At 46.5% G+C, this 18,136-nt stretch overlaps 1 protein-coding gene across 1 annotated transcript in view; it reads left to right on the forward strand.

The window, feature by feature from the left end:
* Window positions 1–18,136, forward strand: part of KCNH2 (potassium voltage-gated channel subfamily H member 2) — a 948,799-nt gene that overhangs the window by 869,709 nt on the left and 60,954 nt on the right. The window contains exons 8-9 of the mRNA XM_030195619.1: window positions 14,211–14,410; window positions 15,088–15,340. Of these exons, the coding sequence (XP_030051479.1) occupies window positions 14,211–14,410; window positions 15,088–15,340 (453 nt within the window). The remainder of the gene's footprint in view (window positions 1–14,210; window positions 14,411–15,087; window positions 15,341–18,136) is intronic.

Genomic DNA, 18,136 nt, shown 5'->3' on the forward strand with positions numbered 1-18,136 from the left:
CACGACAGCGGCCAATCCAGGTCAAGGGCACCTGGCAAGCTTCCCAGACGTACAAACATTCTATACATGTTATTCCTGGAATTGTGGATTTTTCCCAAGTCCATTTAGTAGCGGTTTATGGACTTGTCCTTTAGGAAACTGTCTAACCCCTTTTTAAACTCTATCAAGCTAACCGCCTTCACCACATTCTCTGGCAACGAATTCCAGAGTTTAATTGCGCGTTGGGTGAAGAAACATTTTCTCCGATTTGTTTTAAATTTACTACAAGGTAGTTTCATCGCATGCCCCCTAGTCCTAGTATTTTTGGAAAGCGTGAACAGATGCTTCACATCCAACTGTTCCACTCCACTCATTATTTTATATACCTTTATCATGTCTCTCCTCAGCCGTCTCTTCTCCAATCTGAAAAGCCCTAGCCTCCTTAGTCTTTCTTCATAGGGAAGTCGTCCCTTCCCCGCTAGTTTTTGTTATGTATATATATATACATCCTTCCCGGGCTAAAAAGATGGATATGCCCACAACAGGAATCTGCATTAAATGTGGCCACCCAGATGATTCATAGCAACATTCTGTTTGTGATTGCCCTCTCATTCATGCCTTTTGGACCGAGATGTAGACCTTTTTGAATACAGAACTGGATGGCCTTGCCGCAAATGTCTATTTTGGATGCCATCACTGGCATTATCGAAGGCACCCGTAAATCAGGCCCATTTCTGCAAAATGCTGCCCTTATAGCAAAGCACTGTATTTTGTTGCAGTGGATCCTTCTCACCCCACCTACATTGATGCAATGGAAGAACCTCATGTACGAATTATTTACCATGAAATGTGTTACTGTAGGGGGTAGCATGAAAGCCCGGAAACGTTTTTGTTAATCTTTGGACCCCATACTTAAAGACTTTTCCAGACAGGGTCCGTTCTGCTTTCCTTAATACTTTGAACACGTAGTTCAAGCATTGCCTTCTGTTTATTGTTAAATGGGGATATGTGAATTCTTCTTGGGGGGGGGGGATTGGGGATTCTTGAAAAGTTTGTCACAGTTGTGCATTTTATGTTGGCATTGCATTCTTTGGATGTATATGGTGTGACAGTAAACATATCGACTAAAAGACAAAAAGGTAAAAAATAGTGTCGTAGGGGATTAGGAACAAGAGGGAAAGAAAGAAACAAAAAGTGGGAGGAACGCACTGCATAAGTAAGTTACAGGGAGGGCTCAAAAGACAAAATCATTTTTGTTGAAAGGCTTGAACAAACAGGTAAACCTTGAGGTTACTTTAAAAATGTTTATAGATGGGCTGTGTCTTAATAGAGAGGGGAAGGCATTCCAAAGAGAGGGTGAAACGACTCTAAAGTATGTATTACGAAGAGAATCTAACCATATATGATGAAAAGTAAGAACTGTAAGTAATTGCCTATGAGAAGAACATAATGTGCGTTTTGGGGCCTAAGGTATGAGAAGGTTTGATAAAAGTCACAAGAGACCAAACTGCAATATCTGATAAACAATGGTGAGATATTTAAAGGGGATCCTATAGGAAACTGGGAGCCAGCGTTCTGAAATAAGCAAAGGTGTTACACGATCATGTCTCTCTTTACTGAAAAGTGGTTTGATAGCAGTATTCCGATCAAGTTGGAGTCTCTGAATTTGACTAAGCGGTAAACCGTGATATAAGAAATTACAGTATGTACTTATGTACTTATTGTGGTGAAGGCGGTTAGCTTGGCAGAGTTTAAAAAGGGGTTAGACGGTTTCCTAAAGGACAAGTCCATAAACCGCTACTAAATGGACTTGGGAAAAATCCACAATTCCAGGAATAACATGTATAGAATGTTTGTACGTTTGGGAAGCTCGCCAGGTGCCCTTGGCCTGGATTGGCCGCTGTCGTGGACAGGATGCTGGGCTCGATGGACCCTTGGTCTTTTCCCAATGTGGCATTACTTATGTACAGTAGTCCAGTTTTGCAATAACCCATAAGCAGGATTCTAAAAGAGGACATCTCAAGCATTGAATGGAAATCTGCCTTAAAGTTAAAAAAAAAAAGAAAAACTTCATTGAATAACGGTTGAAATCTGTTTCAGAAAAGGGTAAGGGTATGGGATTTGATATACCGCCTCTCTGTGGTTACAATCAGAATGGTTTCTATATTATACACAGGTACTTATTTTGTACCTGGGGCAATGGAGGGTTAAGTGACTTGCCCAGTGTCACAAGGAGCTGCAGTGGGAATTGAACCTGGTAAAAAGAGAAAGAACTGTCCAAATACTACTTATCATTTCTATAGCGCTACTAGACGTACGCAGCGCTGATAGACCCCAAGAAGCTTTACTGAATCTTTGAGAGGAACTTCAGTACCGTGAATGTGAGGCTGAGAAGGAAGGGACATAGAGGAATCTGAGGAAAAGATAATTGCTTCGGATTGGGCAGGATTAAGTTTCATATGACTTTCAGCTACCCAGTCTGCAGTAGTGTCCAGCTTAGAAGAAATCGGGGACACAAGACTGAGAGGAAAAGGAATTAAAAGTGGTAACGATCTTAATGTCATCAGCATATATAGAGAGAAAGAAAGGTCAAGCAACTAAATCAGCAAAGAAGTGGAGAATGAAAAATATTGAAGAGAAGTGGTCCAAGGATAATAGCCCTGAGGGTGTTGAATGTTCTTATATAAGAAACGGATGTTTGTGTTGCATTATCTTTGTACATCTCCATATCTAGGTTTTGTAAGCACTCATCCTGATACACTCTGGGAATATCAGTCTCCATCTCTCCCAGCACAGCAAATTTCAGAACCCCATGTAAACAGGACCAGCTACCCCTAGAGTTGCTAGCTGACTCCAAATTTGCCTGACGGGGGATGCACAAACTAGAGAATGACACAGGGACAAAGTCTGTCCCCATCCCCACCCTGTCCCCATGGGTTTTTTTTTTTTTGTATTACATTTGTACCCCGCGCTTTCCCACTCATGGCAGGCTCAATGCGGCGGGCAATGGAGGGTTAAGTGACTTGCCCAGAGTCCCAAGGAGCTGCCTGTGCCGGGAATTGAACTCAGTTCCCCAGGACCAAAGTCCACCACCCTAACCACTAGGCCACTCCGTCTCCATCCCTGCCCCATCCCCGCAGGTTCTGTCCCTGTCCCCGCTTCGTCCCCATGGGCTCTGTCCTCATCTGCAGAAGCCTCGAACACTTATAATTTTGTATTTAAATCTTTTTTATTAAACTATAAAAATAAATATGCTATGGAACTGTTGTGTATAAATTACAAATAGAAAACAATAATAACAATGAGAAGCTATAATAACCCTCCTTCCCACCACCACCCTCTACCCTTCCAACCCCAATAATAGCTGATTTCTACTACACCAAGAAATCCTAATTCACACCGTTAAAATGTCCAGGGGTATAATATACAACCCATTCTGTATGCCTTAGAGGGGGAAAATATGAAGCACTGTTACAGTTTTTAAATCTGTGGATGGATAAGAAGTCATCAACAATCTTAGGATTCAGTTTAGCTCTCCTGCAGTAGAAGTTGTCTTCTTAGAAGATGGGCTGGTAGCAGGATGTAGCAGGATGTACAGGATCCGCCATGCAAATTTTGCTAGCTGTGGCCGGCATGTTTGCTTGTTTTTCCAAAAAATCAAAATATGGTTGTAGGCATCACTCAAACATAAATAATAGTCCAGTTTAAAGTTCAAACAGGCTTCAAAGTAGAAAATGGCAAGGGACAAAGTTTGTCCTTGGCCCCTGTGGGCTCTGTCCCCATCCCCGCCCCGTTCCCATGGGATCTGTCCCCGCCCCATCCCCGTGAGCTCTGTCCCCATCCCATTCCCCGCGGTTACTGCGGGTCCCCGTCCCCATGTCATTCTCTAGCACAAACCTATGGTTTTGCTTTTCTGAGGGAATGAAGTTGGGAAATCAGAACTACAAGTCCCTACATGCACTTGGATAAACCCAGAACTGGATCATCCCTCTTGAACAAAACTGGAGCCAGTAGGCAACCAAAATGCAATAGGGAATGCAAATGGGGACAAAGGAAATGAGAGAGGAAAAACAAAGGACCAATACAAGAGAAGAAGCAGAAGCAGAAAATCAGTCTAGCAGGGAAGAGCGGAATGAGAGAGAAAGAGAAAAACTGGAAGAGATTTAAGAAGCGACGAACATATAGGGAAGGGAAGAGAGAAAAGAGAGAGAGAAAATGAGAAAGGGAAAGGTGAGGGGAAGTGTGTTATACCAGTAGCAAAAAATCCCAATGTCACAATAGTAAGCAGAGAGAGCACAGAATAAGAAATGTAAATCAGAAAGAGATGGTTGTTCGTGATATTCCCCCCAGACCACTCTGGATCATCTGTAAATATTTTTTGGGTTGTCTAATTAAAGGTGACTCATTAATGAGTTGTGCAGCCCGTAGGAAGGAAACCTTTGGTGAAAGCCCCAGGCTGAAGCGGGGAGGCAGTTCTTTCATTACAGCAGCTCCTGCGATGAATCTTTATTCCGATAATCGATGCTCTCCCATTGTGAGGGACTTCCAGGGCCTCATTAATCTTAATTACAGCAGTGCCAGAGCAGCACGCAAGCCATGTTAATGACTGGTGAAATATTAGCTCTCTGACGCTGTGTATAATCCGGTCCCCTTTGCAGCACCCGCAGTTCTCATTAACACTGGGAGAATGCAGGCTAAAAGAGAAAGCGTCCCCTTGACACCTGAGAGGTGTTGGAGCTGAGTCAGGATAAAAGTAATCCCAGCAGGGATGACTCATAATGTCACCTGGTGGCTGCTGTGATGTCCTAGGGGGCAGTTGACAGATGATGAAATGTAGCAGAAAGTGCCCCTGGGTCACAGTAGAATCTGAGTGAAAGAAATCGCTCAGTTCCAATGTCCAGCATCCATATATCACAGAGAGAGTGGTGGATGCTTGGAATGCTCTCCCGCGGGAGGTGGTGGAGATGAAAACGGTAACGGAATTCAAACATGCGTGGGACAAACATAAAGGAATCCTGTTCAGAAGAAAGGGATCCTCAGGAGCTTAGCCAAGATTGGGTGGCAGAGCCGGTAGTGGGACGCAGGGATAGTGCTGGGCAGACTTATACGGTCTGTGCCAGAGCCAGTGGTGGAAGGCGGGACTAGTGGTTGGGAGGCGGGGATAGTGCTGGGCAGACTTATACGGTCTGTGCCAGAGCCGGTGGTGGGAGGTGGGGCTGGTGGTTGGGAGGCGGGGATAGTGCTGGGCACACTTATACGGTCTGTGCCAGAGCCAGTGGTGGGAGGGGGGGCTGGTGGTTGGGAGGCGGGGATAGTGCTGGGCAGACTTATACGGTCTGTGCCCTGAAAAAGACAGGTACAAATCAAGGTAAGGTATACACAAAAAGTGGCACATACGAGTTTATCTTGTTGGGCAGACTGGATGGACCGTGAAGGTCTTTTTCTGCCGTCATCTACTATTTTATATATCCCTGGTCACCTTATCTCCTTGTGCTACTAGAGGCATTTCTGCTGTCCCTAGGGCTAAAGCATGGCAGTGGGAAAATCACAGAACTGTAAACCAGGAGGCGCTGGTTCCCATCTGCCACCACCGAGTGACCATGAGTGACTTCAAACTTAGATTGGAATCTCTTTGAGGTGGAGATATCATTGCAGATCCATTAGCTGTTATTTGCAAGGACCTGTGGAGGCTGAGTGACACTGCAGAATAGAAACAGACAATATCTATTTATCTAATATTTTGTCTTTCCTAGCTGAGCTTAAAATATACTACTACTAATCATTTCTATAGTGTGTATGCAGCTCTGTACACATTATATGCAGGAGGGCTCACAATCTAAGTTTTGGTACCTGGGGCAATGGACGGTTAGATGACTTGCCCAAGGTCACAAGGAGCTGCAGTGGGAATGGAACCCAGATCCCCAGAATCAAAGTCCACTGCATCAACCACTAGGCTCCTCCTCCTCTCCGTATGGTATATATATATTTATATAATGAACCCCTTGGCCGCAGTGTATAGGGGTGGGGGAAGACCATTCTTCCCTTCTAGGTCCTGAGGGGTGAGGGAAAACAAGCTTCAAGGCTGTACATTTTCGTAGCATGGTCACTGCCTCTCTTCACTAGCTCTCTTTTTTTTCTTACCCACCTGCAATGAACCTCAAGTACAGTCTAGGTTTTGGATTTGTGTATAAAAACAGAGGGCCCAATATTCAGCAGTGACAGCCACCACATTAATTTAAACACCAGTGCTGCTGTTACTTAAATTCATGCATATATTCAGTGGTACCTGCCAGAAAAGGAGCACATGTACAACTGGGCACCTTTATTTAGGTACCCTGAGGAAATGTGGTAGGAGCTTATTCGATAACAGAACCTGGGCACCCGGGTTCTATTACAGAATACTAGTGTACCTAACATTTAGGCACTCAAACCTATGTCAGCCATTGAGCTGGTATAGCTATGAGTGCCAAAGTGCAGCAGGGATATTGTGTGCATAGAGGACCTCCCATGTTCTGTCCAAGTGTACACCCCTTGTATTTACACATTGTGTAAGTTAGGCTTAGATGCCCAGCTGGCACATTGGTAGGTCAGTGTACTCTTATGTATGAAAGCACTAGAATTCTAGACATTTATGCATGCAAGGGGCACATAAATGTAGATGCCTAGATTGTGTAATTGCCCTTCACATGTTTAGATTAGGCCTGTTATTCATAGCTTATTTGTATAGCAGCTGACTCTCTCCATGACATGGATAATTTCCAGCTCTTCCTTTGCCCCTTCACTGTGAGGGCAATTCTATAACTGGGCATCACAATACCATTTAACACAGGTAATGAGCCTATTCTTTAAGAACAGTTATGTGGGGGGTCACATGACACCATGTTCAGGGGAAGACACTAGTTGGTTCTTCTGCTACACCACCCAGAAAATCCCTAGTGGTTAGCGTGGTGGACTTTGGTCCTGGGGAACTGGGTTCAGTACCCACTGCAGGCACAGGCAGCTCCTTGTGACTGTGGGCAAGTCACTTAACCCTCCATTGCCCCAGGTACAAATAAGTACCTAAGCCGCAATGAACCTGCCATGAGTGGGGAAAGCGTGGGGTACAAATGTAAGAAAGGCCGTGCAGGCTTCTGTTTCTGTGAGTCTGACGTCCTGCACGTACGTGCAGGACGTCAGACTCACAGAAACAGAAGCCTGCGCAGGTTGCTGATGTGCAAGGGCAGGCTTCTACATGGAATGTTGCTGGTGGAATAGCAACATTAACATTCCATGTAGAATCTCAAATAGTAGCAACAGAATCTCAACATTCCATCTAGAATGGCCTAGTGGTTAGAGTGGTGGACTTTGGTCCTGGGGAACTGGGTTCGATTCCCACTGCAGGCACAGGCAGCTCCTTGTGACTGTGGGCAAGTCACTTAACCCTCCATTGCCCCAGGTACAAATAAGTAGCTGTATATAATTGTAAGCTGCATTGAACCTGCCATGAGTGGGAAAGCGCGGGGTACAAATGTAACAAAAATAAAATAGAATCTGGCCTCCTTCTGTTAGATCTGGATACTTAAATGACCACGTTCACTGAGGAATGGGGAACTGTTCTATTTTCGGCTGATATGTCATTGAAAACCTTACGGAAAAGAAGGACCTCATGCAACAGGCAGAGGACGAAACGGCGGCCCCCCTCTAGCCCTGCCGGCCCAATGCTGAGCTCTGAGTGGGTCTCTGAAATACCTGCAGAAGTCACCAGACTCATGCAAGCATTGCTGGGTAAGCGTCTTGCACCTTTAATGGACAAAATTAGTAAAGTTCTACATTAGCGTCGATGACCACAAAATTGCCCTCCGAAAGAATCTCATTTTCAGCTCTCAACACAAGAAGGTACTTGCAGAGGAACTCTCTGCTCTTCTAAAGGCCCACGTGGTCAAGCCCGTTCCGTCAGGGGAAGAAGGACTGAGATTCTATTCCAGGTACTTCCTTGTGCCCAAGAAAAGGAGGGGGGGATTTCCATCCTAGACCTAAGGGCCCTGAACAAATTCCTGGTCAATGAAAAGTTTAGGATGGTTTTCCTGGGCACCCTTCTCCCCATGATTCAGCAAAACAATTGGCTATGCTCTCTGGACTTAAAGGATGGTTGTACTCACATCCTGATACTTCCAGGTCACAGGATATATTTTTGGTTTCGGATGAGGACACATCACTTCCAATACCACGTGTTGCCTTTTGGCCTCACTTCAGCTCCCAGGGCTTTCACAAAATGTTTTGCAGTAGTCGCAGAGTCTATGCAAACTGAGAGTCCATGTGTTCCCCTACCTGGATGATTGGCTTGTAAAGGGCACGTTGAAAGACAGTGCTCAGGTGTCCATGCAGAGAACTGTTTGGGTGTTGGAGCTAGTAGGGTTCATTTTAAACTACCCAAAGTCCCATCTTCATCCTGTTCAGCGATTGGAGTTCATTGGAGCCCTGCTAGACACTCAGCAGGTGGAGGAGTAGCCTAGTGGTTAGTGCAGTAGACTTTGATCCGGGGGAGCTGGGTTCAATTCCCATTGTAACTCCTTGCAACTCTGGGCAACTCAATAAACCCTCCATTGCCCCAGGTACAAATAAGTACCTGTATATACTATGTAAAGTGCTTTGAATGTAGTTGCAAAAACAACAGAAAGGTGGCATATCAAGTCCCATTCCCTTTCCCTTTCCTTGTGCTGATGGCAGACACACTTCTTGCTCTTGCCAATCAAGTCCGAGCCAGCCAGCAGGAGATTGTTGAGATTGTTAGGCCACATGGCCTCCACTGTCCGTGGCACGTCTTCACGTGAGGTCTGGACAGTGGGCCCTAGCTCCCCAGTGGTGCCAACCCTTGAGGAACCTAGCGGATATCATCCAAGTAACACCAGAGTTGACTCAGTCTCTCCTTTGGTGGACGATTTGGTCCAATTTCACTGTGGGACTTCCACTGCAAATTCTTAAGCCCCGGCAAATGCTGATGACAGATGCATCCCTCCTGGGCTTCACACCTAAGGTAATTGGTTACTTCGGGATTCAGATCAACCTCCTGGAGCTCCAGGCAATCCGGAATGCTCTAAAGGCTTTCAGAGATCAGCTGTTCAACCAAATTGTACTCATTCAAACAGACAATCAGGTTGCAGTGTACTACCCCAACAAGCAGGGGGGTACCAGATCACACCTACTGTGTCAGGAGGCCATCCGGATGTTGCAGTGGGCACTCCAGCATGGGATGCTTCTCAAGGTCACTTACCTGGCGGGCAAATCCAACAACCTGGCCGACTGAGCAGGGTAATGCAACTCAACATGGGCGTTGCCTGTGAGATCTGAGTTTGGGACAGCCCCTCGGTGGACCTCTTTGCCACTCAACTCCATCACAAAATCCCTCTGTTCTTTTCTAGGCTCCAGGCCTACAACAGACTAACATCGGATTCCTTCCTCCTTCACTGGGAGACGGGTCTTCAGTATGTGTATCCTCCTATCCCTCTCATGGGGAAGACTGTGCTGAAATTCAAGCAAGACCAAGGAACCATGATCCTCCCCAGGCAAATCTGGTTCCCTCTTCTTCTGGAGTTGTCCTCTGAAGAACCTTGGAGTGTTTTCTGACTTTCATAACACCAAACGAGGGATCTCTTCTGCATCCCAACCTCCAGTCTCTGGTCCTTACAGCCTAGATGTTGAGAGCTTAGAATTTGCTTCCTTTATCTTCCTGAGAGTGTCTCCTGGGTCTTGCTGGCTTCCAGGAAAGATTCCACAAAGAGGTGTTACTCTTTGAAGTGGAGGAGGTTTGCTGTCTGTTGTGAGGGAAGGCCCTAGATCCCCTTTCTGCCCTACACGGACTTACACATTTCTGAGTCTGGTCTCAAAATGAACTCTGTAAGGGTTCACTTTAGTGCAATTAGTGCTTACCATTGCTGTGTAGAGGGTAAGCCCATCTCTGGACAACCTCTAGTTGTTCACTTGATGAGATGTTTGCTTTTGACAAAGCCTCCTTTCAAACTTGTGCCTCTGTCATGGGACCTGAATGTCATACTCACCCAGCTGATGAGAGTTCCTTTTGAGCTGCTGGATTCCTGTCATCTGACGTACTTGACCTGGAAGGTCCTGTTTTTGGTGGCTGTTACTTCAGCTTGCAGGGTCAGTGAGCTTCAAGCTCTAGTAGTGGATTCACCTTACACTTACGCACCCTAAGTTCCTGCCTAAGGTTGTGTCAGAGTTCCATCTGATCCAGTCGATTGTTCTTCCAACATTCTTTCCTCAACAACTTGCCCATCCTGGCAAAAGCGCACTGTACACCTTGGACTGCTAGCGAGCATTGACCTTTTACTTTGAGCGGACTAGGCCCTACAGACAGTCCTCTCAATTTTTTGTTTCTTTTGATCCTAACAGGATGCAGGTTGCCATTGGGAAATGCAAAATTTCCAGTTGGCTGGCTGATTACATTTCATTCACATGCCCAGACTGGGCTGACTCTTGAGGGTCATGTCAAGGCTCAACCATGGCTGCATCGGTAGCCCACTTGAGGTCAGCCTCCATTGAAGAAATATGCAAGGCTTCAACATTGTCTTCAGTCCACACATTCACGTCTCATTACTGCCTTGAGCAGAGTATTAGATGGAATAATTGGTTTGGACAGACAGTTCTGCAGAATTTGTTTGGGGTCTAGAATCCAACTCCACCCCCCTACGCCCATTCTGTCTGTCTGCACTCTCACCCAATTATATATAGTTTCAGGTTAATTACTATTTTGTCCTTGTTGCAAGGCCCAGTTGACCTATGGTCATCGTTTTCGGTGAGCCTGGTAGCTAGGTATTCCCACATGTGTGAATATGGCCTGCTTGTCCTCGGAGAAAGTGAAGTTATTTATCTGTAGCAGGTATTGTCAGAGGACAGTAGGCCGTTCATTCTCACACATCCTCCTACCTCCCCTTGGAGTTGTCTCTTTTTTATAGTGTGCTATAGAATTGTATTGATGGTCCCAGACTCTCTCGGTGGGCAGGGAGGCACTTGCACATGCTTGGTGGGGACGCTGCACATGCTGTTAAAGCTCTTTTGGCTTGTTTAAGCTCTGCACCTGGCGACATGGATGATGTCACCCACGTGTGAGAACGAATGGCCTGTTGTCCAAAGCTCATAGTGGGATTCTTGACACTCCTTTGAGAGGCTTGAGGTGTCCTGGTGTGGTATTTTTCTTTTTCCTCCTTCCCCTTGTGTTTTTTTTGTTTGTTTGTTTGTTTGTTTGTTTGTGAGGTTGATAGCTGTAGGTCTGGGAGGTCATAAGAAACCAGACCTTCCAAATATGATTAGACTTTTGGATGACATTGTGAGGGTTGTCTGTTGGGTGGATGGGTATTATATTTTAAAATGTTGATGACCGTTACCTGTTATTCGTATTTACTTCTGTTGTATTTTGGTCACTAATAAACATGGTTCGAACATAAGAACAGTTACATGTGTAAGCGCTCTTAACATTATACTTGTAAAAGTCAGTATCAGCATCAACACACCCATATTTAGGCATGTCAGCTTATTCCAGGTCTGTGGCTAGCGCAATTGCAAGCAACTAAATGTGATATTTTAGCACGTAACTTAAAGTGTTTTACGCGCTAATGGATTTGTGCACAAAGGGAACTATATTGTACGCGATTTAGCCAGCCAGAAATTGCTCCTTTTCCAGTTAAATTAACAGTTCAGGGCTAAGTGCTGGGCAGACTTATACGGTCTGTGCCTGTGCCAGAGCCGGTGGATGGGAGGTGGGGCTGGTGGTTGGGAGGCGGGGATAGTGCGGGGCAGACTTATACGGTCTGTGCCCTGAAGAGCATAGGTACAAATCAAAGTAGGGTATACACAAAAAGCAGCAAATATGAGATATCTTGTTGGGCAGACTGGATGGACCGTGCAGGTCTTTTTCTGCCGTCATCTACTAACTGGTCATTTTCAACGGCAGTTAACCGGTTAGTGCCAAACTACAACCGGCTATTTTGGGGGCGTTCTGAGGGCAGAGTCAACACTTGGCTGGTTAAGTGCTGGCATTCACGTGTACACTTGCATACACGTGAATGCCAACTTACACAACTTATAACTGCACATATGCGTGTAAGTGCTCTTATAGAATAGACTCAGAGCCCGTGTAATTTGGGCATCTAGGTTGTAGCGCTCAGTTATAGAATTACCCTCGGAGTGGTCAGAGATGATCACCGCATTATATATATATACTCAATATTGCTGATGATAAGAGCAGCGCATTATTTTCAGTGGCAACAAATTGAAAGAGTCTTGTAGATCTGCCATGAATTTACATGCGCACTTGAGAGAGTACAGATCCCCGATGCAGGCGACACACGATGAAACACGGCCATGTCGGATCATTTGTGTACCAGATGAAGTTTGATGATTTACAATAACATTTTGGATCAAGAGCTTTCAGTCTCCTTGGCCACTTTCCCTCTTCACCTTGGTTGTCACTGCTGCTTCCAGCACCGGTTCTACCATTGCGGAGACCTTCCTTCTTCTTTGGCCTTTGCAGCACTGAATACACAGATTAATACAAACATCGGCACTGGGGTTTAATGCAATGGCTGCCGCTGCTGAAAGTTGGCTAGCGCGTTTAGATTTAAATACAGGGCACAATTATAACCTTAATAGATGCATATGAGCTAATTTTCCAAGAGAAACTACCCACCTACTGTGATGTCATTCTCCCATTCTACTTATCATTGGGGGAGTGTAGTATCTGGCTTTTGGGGTGTCAGACAAGTTCCTACCAGACAGTTCCCACCTACCAATTCCCCCCGAGACAATTCCCATCCAGGACAATTCCCCCCTGGTCATTTCCCACCCTCCCTGTCCTTTTTTTTTTTAATTTTACTGACTGTAGCTTCTTTCTTGTATTGAGTCCCATAAGCCCTGGTAATTTGTTATAAATCATAATCAATGTTTCATTTTGAGGGGCTGGGGAACTGAGGAAGTGAGTTCGATTCCCACTTCAGGCACAGGCAGCAACTTGTGACTCTGGGCAAGTCACTTAACCCTCCATTGCCCCATGTAAGCCGCATTGAGCCTGCCATGAGTGGGAAAGCGCGGGGTACAAATGTAATAAAATAGATACTATTGGAGATTCTACATGGAATGCTGCTATTCCACTAGCAACATTCCATGTAGAAGCCTGCACGGCCACATTGGTGATCCGCAAGGGCCGACTTCTACATGGAATGTTGCTACTATTGGAGATTCTACATGGAATGTTGCTATTCCACTAGCAACATTCCATGTAGAAGGCTGCGCAGGCTTCTGCTTCTGTGAGTCTGACGCAGGACGTCAGACTCACAGAAACAGAAGCCTGCGCGGCCACATTGGTGATCTGCAAGGGCCGACTTTTACATGGAATGTTGCTACTATTGGAGATTCTACATGGAATGTTGCTATTCCACTCAAAACATTCCATGTAGAAGGCTGTGCAGGCTTCTGTTTCTGTGAGTCTGACGAAGTCAGACTCACAGAAACAGAAGCCTGCGCACCCACATTGGTGATCTGCAAGGGCCGACTTCTACATGGAATGTTGCTAGTGGAATAGCAACATTCCATGTAGAATCTCAAATAGTAGCAACAGTGGAGGAGTGGCCTAGTGGTAATGGAGGAGTGGCCTAGTGGTTAGGGTGGTGGACTTTGGTCCTGGGGAACTGAGTTCGATTCCCACTTCAGGCACAGGCAGCTCCTTGTGACTCTGGGCAAGTCACTTAACCCTGCATTGCCCCATGTAAGCCGCATTGAGCCTGCCATGAGTGTGAAAGTTCGGGGTACAAATGTAACAAAAAAAAAATTAAGTTGAAACCTAGTTTGGGGGTGGGGGGCATTGACTCTACACAAACTGCATGTCTGGAAGGGGAATGGGATGTGTAAAAGATAACGTTTGGGGGATGTGAGGGGGTACTGCCTCCCCCCCCCCCCCAAAAAAAAAAAACAATTTGGAAGAGGAAAGGGAGGGAGATTACTTGTCCTAATGTGTTTTGTATTTTTTGGGTTAGTGATGGGAATTGTCCAGATGGGAATTGATGGGTGGGAACTGACCTAGAACCGTTTTCGGTACACTTTGAAAGCATGTGCAATGTTTAGAGAACATTGAGAGGAGAGCGAGAGAAAGTATGTGAAGTCTGCCTAATATTAAGTGGAATGAGTTGGGTTTATGTAGCCTAGAGATGACGGTGTAGTGACTGTCTCTCTCCCTCTTCCCCCAGCACTGATGTATGCCAGCATCTTTGGGAATGTCTCTGCCATTATCCAGCGGCTATACTCAGGTACTGCCAGGTACCACACACAGATGCTGCGGGTACGAGAATTCATCCGCTTCCACCAGATTCCTAACCCGCTGCGGCAGCGCCTGGAGGAGTACTTCCAGCACGCCTGGTCCTACACCAATGGCATTGACATGAATGCAGTGAGTGCCTGGGGAAGAGGTTACCTGTTAGGAGTGTGGGCTTGCACCCATTTCTTCCCTCCCTATGTCCCTTCAGGATCTTAATTCCTCTTTTTTTCCTACACCCCTACAATATCTCACCTTTCTCTGTCCTGATCTTGCATTATCTTTTTTGCTGCATGCTTAGAGGCGGAGCTGGTTCAAGGTTGATGGGCGCCCAGCTTCAGCTTTATACCTCACTTCATTGAACTTTCAGGCCTCTAGTCTGCAGCCCCCCCCCCCCCCCCCCAAGATTTTGATAAGTAAACTCAACAGTCATGATTATCACAGAAACATACTGTAATGCAGGTTAAAGTAGGTGCTGATGGTTCTTTCAGTTTGTGTGGCTGTCAGAACCTATTGGTTTGCTTTGACTGCAGCTGAGTTTTGCAGTCCCCAGTAAGCTGCTGCCCTAGGCAGCCACTAGTCTTGCCTAATAATTGGTCCAGCCCTGCTCTCCCTCACCTTCTCTTTTCTCTCTGTCCATACAGAAACTTACCACCTCATGCTCTTTCTTCCACACCCTCTTCTTCCCTGTCCCTTGGATTATCCATTTCATCTCTATGTAGAGACTCTGCCCTCCTCACCCTCAGTCTCTATCCCTGCAGGATATTCTTTATCTCTGAAGTTCCTCACTTCCTCTCTCTTTGTCCTTACAGGTGCTGAAAGGATTCCCTGAGTGCCTGCAGGCTGACATCTGCCTGCACCTGAACCGCAGCCTCCTGCAGAACTGCAAACCCTTCAAAGGGGCCACAAAGGGATGCCTGCGAGCCTTGGCCATGAAGTTCAAAACCACGCATGCCCCGCCTGGAGACACGCTTGTGCATGCCGGAGATGTTCTCACCGCCCTCTATTTCATCTCCCGTGGCTCCATTGAGATCCTGCGCGGGGACGTTGTGGTGGCCATCCTAGGTAATGAGGGACTGGGGAGGAAGGAATGCCTGGGAGGGGATGCTGAGAACTCTGGAGAGAGAAGTAATGCAATACCAGAGGCTATGAAGACAGGAAGGAATTCAGGGACTCCCAGGCCAGGAAAATGGAGGTTTCACAAACTCCTGGGAGAGGGTGCGGAACTCTGGGTAGGTGGAAATTTGGGCACCAAGGACTCCAGAGTACCAGGATCTCCCAGGGAAAGAAAAAGAAGGTGTGGAAACAAAGGATGCCAGGCTTTTTGAGGAGGCAGGAGGGGAGCTAATAGATACTGCAGACAAAGGAAGAGAGGGGGTAGAAATGCCAGGGATTTTCAGAAAGAAAGAGAGGTAAGGGTCAGAGGTAAGAAGAAATGCTGCCAAGTATTCTTAGAAAGAAGATGAAGAGAAGGTGGTGGTGGCGGAAGGAATGCTACTTCAGACAAGGTGAGAAGGAAGAGGTGGAAGGGATTCCATGCATTTGAAGAGAGAATGTGAACAGGAGGAGGGATGAAAGGAGTGCCAAGGATTTCCGGAAAGTAGGCAAAGAGGAGAGAGAGAAAAGGGAGGCCAGACATTCCCAGAGAGAAGATGAGGAAAAGGGGATTGAACACCAGGTATTTCCAGAGTCCAGAGAGAAGATAAAGAAGAAGGTATTTCCAGTAAGAATGAGAGGAAAGGGCAACGCTGTGCCAGACAATCCCAGAAAGAAAATGAAAAGATTTGGGAGAAAAGAATTCCAGGCAGTCCCAGAGAGATGAGGAAAAGAGGAGAAAGTGGTTCCAGGGATTCCTACAGAGCAGGTGAGGAGAAAGAGGAAGGAGCAGTACCAAGGATTCCCAGGGAGAAGGGGAATGGGAGGGAAGCATGCCAGGCATTTCTAAAGAGGAAGAAGGGAGAAAGGAGGGCCTGCAATTATCAGAGATGGGAAGAGATGCATTGTGTTTTATTCAAGCTTTCAGGGCCTTTTAGGTTGAATTTCACCTGTGCTGCAAGCCGATTCTCGCCGGCGATCTATTTTGGCGGCGGCGCAACAGCTGGCCGGAACCGTATTTTCGGAAAAGATGGCCGGCCATCTTTTTTTTCGATAATACGGTTTAGCCCAGCCAAATGCCAGAGTTCGCCGGGGTTGAGATGGCCGGTTTTGTTTTTCAGCGATAATGGAAAAAAACTGCCGGCCATCTCAAACCCGGCGAAATGCAAGGCATTTGGTCATGGGAGGAGCCAGCATTCGTAGTGCACTGGTCCCCCTGACATGCCAGGACACCAACTGGGCACCCTAGGGGTCAGTGCGGTGGACTTCAGAAAAAGCTCCCACATGCATAGCTCCCTTACTTTGGGTGCTGAGCCCCCCAAACCCCCCCAAACCCCACTACCCACAAATGTACAACACTACCGTAGCTCTTAGGGGTGAAGGGGGCAACTACATGTGGGTACAGTGGGTTTTGGAGGGCTCCCATTTAACAGCAGAAGTGTTACAGGTAGGGGGGGATGGGCCTTGGTCCGCCTGCCTTAAGTGCACTGTGGTACCCACTAAAAGTGCTCCAGGGACCTGCATAAACGCAGGCCTCTAGGACTTGTTGCTGCTGTATAACCTTGGCACACCAGTTCACACCTGAAGACTAATCTCTTTGAAAAAGTCCTTTATTTTAATAAGCACGTTTACTCACAGTAAACTGCAGATCAGAGGTTGTGCCCCACTGGCAAAGAGTCTCCCTGGTACTGAGATTAGCAGTAGGTCAAAGCTGGCAGAATGGTGTACAATGCCCTCTTTCAGCAACATTCAAGGTAATAACTAAGTTCTCTAACGTGGGTAACACATGAAAGGGATCTAAAACTGGCTGACAAAAACGGCCACTACCTCATGGACTACCGGAAACAAAACTGGACACACTCTGACCCAGTTAGCAGGGGGAAAAGCACCATGGGAGTAGAGCCCACTACCCTACACCCACCACAATGCATTGCTGATGTGACTCTGCAGTGACCTAACAGAAAAGGTGTCACACTCACCCGAGAGCCACATCAGAACCAGGGAAAGGCTGTCAGAGGATAGAACACATTCTGCTATCATGGAGGTGGGTACGGCATTTGAAGCTGGCATACAGGCTGGCAAAAAAGGTTTTTAGTTTTATTGTTTTAGTGTGGGAGAGGGTTGGTGACCACTGGGGGAGTACGGGGAGGTCATCCCCGATTCCTTCCGGTGGTCATATGGGCAGTTGGGGCACCTTTTTGAGGCTTGGTCGTGAAAATTAAAGGACCAAGTAAACCCGGCAAAATACTGCTGAACGCCGCTTTTTTTTTTCCATTATCCACGAAAGCCGGCCATCTGGTAGCCACGCCCATGCCCGCCCATGTCCCACCTTCGCTATGCCGCCGATACGCTCCCTTGAACTTTCGCCAGCGAGGCGACGGGAAAGCGGCGATGCTGTCAATAAAGCCGCTTTCGAGTATACCGATTTGGCCGCTTTTGAGAGATCGCCAGCCATCTCCTGATTTATGGTCGGCGATCACTTTCAAAAATAAGCTTGATAGTGTATCTAGATTTTCAGAAAGCTTTTGACAAAGTTCCTCTTGAGAGTCTTCTGAGAAAATTAAAGAGTCATGGCATAGGAGGCAATGTTCTGTTGTGGACTATTGGACAGAAAGCAGAGGGTAGGATTAAATGGCCGTTTTTCTTAATGAAGGAGGGTGAATAGTGGAGTGCTGCAGGGATCTGTACTGGGACTGGTGCTATTTAACATATTTATAAATGATCTGGAAAATTGGAACGATGAGTGAGGTAATTACATTTGCAGAT

The sequence above is a fragment of the Microcaecilia unicolor genome, chromosome 1 (assembly GCF_901765095.1).
Source record: "Microcaecilia unicolor chromosome 1, aMicUni1.1, whole genome shotgun sequence".
Lineage (NCBI taxonomy): Eukaryota > Metazoa > Chordata > Amphibia > Gymnophiona > Siphonopidae > Microcaecilia > Microcaecilia unicolor.